The sequence below is a fragment of the Dipodomys ordii genome, unplaced genomic scaffold (assembly GCF_000151885.1).
Source record: "Dipodomys ordii isolate 6190 unplaced genomic scaffold, Dord_2.0 Scaffold1000003577, whole genome shotgun sequence".
Lineage (NCBI taxonomy): Eukaryota > Metazoa > Chordata > Mammalia > Rodentia > Heteromyidae > Dipodomys > Dipodomys ordii.
The window spans coordinates 59-4,028 of NW_012287194.1; the positions used below are offsets into that span (position 1 = coordinate 59).

At 73.8% G+C, this 3,970-nt stretch overlaps 1 protein-coding gene across 1 annotated transcript; it reads left to right on the forward strand.

The window, feature by feature from the left end:
• The first annotated feature begins 718 nt into the window (after positions 1-718).
• On the forward strand, positions 719-3,890 carry LOC106002863 (transmembrane protein 200B). The gene is made up of 3 exons (XM_013037618.1): positions 719-764; positions 1,979-2,064; positions 2,533-3,890. The coding sequence occupies exon 3, from the start codon at positions 2,553-2,555 to the stop codon at positions 3,471-3,473; it is 921 nt and encodes a 306-aa protein (XP_012893072.1). The 5' UTR covers positions 719-764; positions 1,979-2,064; positions 2,533-2,552; the 3' UTR covers positions 3,474-3,890.
• Positions 3,891-3,970: the final 80 nt, after the last annotated feature.

Below are 3,970 nucleotides of genomic sequence, written 5' to 3' on the forward strand. Positions count from 1 at the left end.
ATCCCCCGCCCGCGCCGCGTGCCGGGGGGTCCCGCGGCCGGCGGGGGCGGGGGGGGGCTTCTAATCAGTCCCAGGCCGGAAATTATCCCGAGGGCCCCGCCGTCGAGCCCGCCCCCCGCATCATGGAAACTGGAGGTCCGCCCGGCCCCGCCGCGCACCCGCGTTCCCGCCCCGGGGCGGCGGGCCCCGGAGCCCGGGGCAGCCGGCGGGTCCTGCCCGGCTGCTGCAGCCGCCGAGGGCTCGGGGCGCCCGGGTCGGCTCTGCGGGGTGCCCCTTGCCCGGCCCCCCTGCACTCGCGTGGTTCCCGCTCCGCGGATGAAGCGGCGGGGTTGGGGCTGCGGAAAGGCCGAGGGGTCCGGGGAGAGCGGGGGGACGGGGGCCGGCGGGCGCGGAGTGCGGGTCCACCGTCTTCAGGCTGGGGCCGCGGGTCGGGTAGCGGAATCCTGGACTCGGGGTCCGTTTCCAGCCCGGGGGGGCGCCCTCCCAAGTCGGGGCGCAGCATGTGCGCTGGGGCGGGCAGCGGGGGGCGCAGGGCGCGGGTTCGGGCCCTCGGGGGGCGCCCGGGGCGCGCGCGGCGCTCACCTGCGGCCCAGGGGCCCGAGCGGCCGCGGCTGGCGGCGCCCCGCGGGGTTCCGGGGGGTCTCGGGGGCTCCCGGGGGCGGGGCCGGGGCGGGGCCGGGGCGGGGCTCCGCGGAGACCCAGGCGGCCCCGGAACCGCCGCGCGCGGACTCGGACCCCGACCGGGCCGGGCACGGAGGCGTCAGGTGAGCAGAACTGGGGGCTGTGCCGCCCCCCCAAACACCACTTTCCCTAACTTTCTGCCTGGCTCCTCCCCTGGGATGGGCCTGGGGGGCGGGAGCCCGGCCTTCCCTTTCCCCTAGGCCCGAGAGGGGGCGCGGGCGCCGGCGGGACCCCGGCGAACAGGGCGCTCGGCTCCCGGAGCAACTTCTCGGGACCTGGGCACGGGCGGTGCCGCCGCGTTCCCGCGTTCCCGGCCGGGTTCCGGGGTTCCCCGCAGCGTGCCCCGCGCCCTCGAGTCCGGAGCCTCGGAACCGGACCTCACGTCAGTGCTCGGCACGCGTTCGGCTCCAGCGGCCGCCACGAAGTTGGCAGTGGGGCCCCAGCATCGGCGTGCGGCGGGGGCGGGGGCCGCTTTCCTAGTTCCGAGCTGGGGATGGGGTTCCACACTCGGGGACAATGGGGAACCAGGCCTGGCTGCTCCCGATCGCGCCTGCGGCTGTGCCCAGAAGTGCCGGGACCCCGGCCGGCTGCCCCGCGCCGCTCGGAGCTGCGGGTTCCACGGGTGGAAACCAGGTTTGGGGCGGGGGAGCCGCTGCTCCGCGTTAGGCCGGACCTGGCGCTGCCGTCCGAGGCCGGCCCGGGCGGCCCGCCGGGCGCTGCGGCTCGGGGTGGGCGCCAAGGCCTCTCCGCGCGCTTGGGCCCCGGCTCCCCGCGCTCGGTCGCTCACAGACCAGACTGGGGAGCGAGGGCGCCCCGCTGCACAGCGAGGCCCGCGCCCTGCCTTTCGTGGGGGGCCATAAACGCACAGTCCGGCCGCCTTTGCCCCAGCTGGCCGGGAAGGGACCGAGCCGCGAGCCCCGGACCCCGGGGCCGCAAGGGCGGTGCTGCTGGGGCCGGGACGAGGTCCACTGAGGCCTCGGGCGGAGGAGGCTGGAAAAGGAGGCCAGGCGGCGGGAAAAGGGGGGGATGATTCATCCAGGAGCCCGAATCGGAAACGCCGCAATCTGGGAACAGCCGTGCCTGGGCCGACGGGAGAGCCGGGAGGGGAGTCCGTCCGTCCGGCGAGGCCCCTTCACCCGGCTCCGGCCTCCGGCCCGGCCGCTGGGGGGTGGGGAGGCCTCCTCGGGCGGACTGGAAGGAATCTGGACCAAGACCGCGTCCGCCTCCTCGCCTCTGACTGGCTGGTCTGGGTCGGAGCGGTCTTCCCGGAGTCTAGCTCGAGTCTCTTCTGCTGCAGCTCCAGTGCTGACTGAGGAAGTCTGGAAGGAGGGGGCGGGCAAGGCGAGGCCGGAGTCAGTGACACCCCCTCCTTCCCACGCTGCGGTATGTAAGGCGCGGGGAGGGCGGCGCGAGCGACCCCCGCGGCCCCGTGCGCGCCGGGCGCCCCCCACCCCCCCTCTCCGTTACTACGGTGCGGCCACGTGCGGGGGTGGGGTCGAGCCCGGGCGGTACTTACCGGCGAGACGCGGCCGCCGGGGCCCACGCTTCCCGCGGCGGAGCCCCGCAGCCCGGGCTGCGCCAGGGAGCGGCCCGCAGCCCCCTCCCTGCTCCCCGCGCGCGGGCCCGGCCAACTCCGGCTTCTGGCGCCGAGCTCCGCTGCGGAAAACCCGGGCGGGGGCGGCTCAGGGCCCCGCAGCCCGGGAGAATCCGGGGGTGGCCGCCAGGGATCTCCAAGCGGCCGGGGCGAGGCGGCCCCAGCTTCCCCCCTCCCCCGATTTGGGCCCCGAGCCTGGAGCTCCCCCCCACCCAGGTCCGTCGGGTCAGTCCCCGCCTTCCGTCTTCTCTCCGCAGAGCGCCCGGACGACAGGGAGATGACGGCCGGGAGCCCCGGAGACTGCGTGGAGGTGCGGAGGAGCCCCGAGGGCCGCGTCTCCCGCCTGGGCCGCCGCCTGGGCCGCCGCCGGCGCCCGCGCTCCCCGCCGGAGCCGCTGCGGGTGCGGGCGAGGCTGCGGCTGCGCTCGCCGTCGGGGGCGTTCGCGGCTCTGGGGGCGCTCGTGGTCCTGGTGGGCATGGGCATCGCCGTGGCCGGCTACTGGCCGCACCGCGCGGGGGCCCCGGGGCCCCGGGCCGCCAACGCCAGCTCACCCCGGGTCAGCGAGCTGCGACGCGAGGGTCGCGGGGCGGGCCGCGCCCACGGGCCGCACGAGCGGCTGCGGCTGCTGGGGCCGGTGATTATGGGCGTCGGCCTGTTCGTGTTCATCTGCGCCAACACGCTTCTGTATGAGAACCGAGACCTGGAGACCAGGCGGCTCCGCCAGGGGGTGCTGCGGGCGCAGGCCCTGCGGCCCCCCGACGGCCCGGGCCGGGACTGTGCCCTCCTCCCCAGCCCCGGGCCCAGGACTGCCGGAGCCCTGGGCTGCGCAGAGCCAGAAAGTTGGGACCTGTCCCCGCATCGGGGCACCTCGCCCGTCCCGTCAGTGCGGAGTCTGCGTTCAGAGCCTGCTAATCCTCGCTTGGGGTTACCTGCCCTGCTCAACAGCTACCCGCTGAAGGGCCCGGGGCTGCCCCCACCGTGGGGTCCCCGAACCCAGCCTGGCCACGTGATCATCACAGTGCAGCCCTCTGGTTCCTGTATTGAACATTCCAAGTCTCTGGATCTGGGACTTGGGGAGCTCCTCCTGGGGGCCCCAGCCGCTCGGGACTGTGCTCACCGAAGCTGGCCACGGCTGGACCGCCTCAGCCTGGGGGGGTATGCCAAATTGGGAGGAGGAGACTTGGGGGCCCGGGTCTGAGAAGCAGGCAAACACCTGCTATGAGGCAGCACCATGGGCCGTGGTTAACAGGACCGGAGGACCGGTGGTCCAATGTCTAGTAGTAGCTGCTTCTGTCACATCCCAGGTCAGGATGGATGCTCTTGACTCCCGCAGCCACTAAGGCCTCCTGACCCATATGTGGGCAGAGAAATGCCGGCTGCACTGGGCTCAATGAGCGGGCCAGGCGTGTTTTAATGTGCAGTGCGGAGACCAGCATGACTCGGCCTCAGGATTGTCTTCTGCCTCTACCTGTGGCCTTAGCCCCGGACAGGTACCTGAGGGGGGTGGAGGTCCAGGCCAAGGTGATCAGGAGATGCATGGGGTTTGTTTAAGTGGGGGGCAAGGACCCTTAAGACTTGGAAGGTAGGTTGGGAGGTTTCATCTGCACTGGTGATGGAATCTGGGCCTCTGGGAAGATGGTGTGAAGTTAAAAAACTCCCACTGCCATCTGGGGTGGGGAGTGAGCCTTTGATCCC

Bases quoted from the DNA above. Each gene is read 5' to 3' on its own strand.
- LOC106002863 (XM_013037618.1), top strand. From the start codon at position 2,553: ATGACGGCCGGGAGCCCCGGAGACTGCGTGGAGGTGCGGAGGAGCCCC.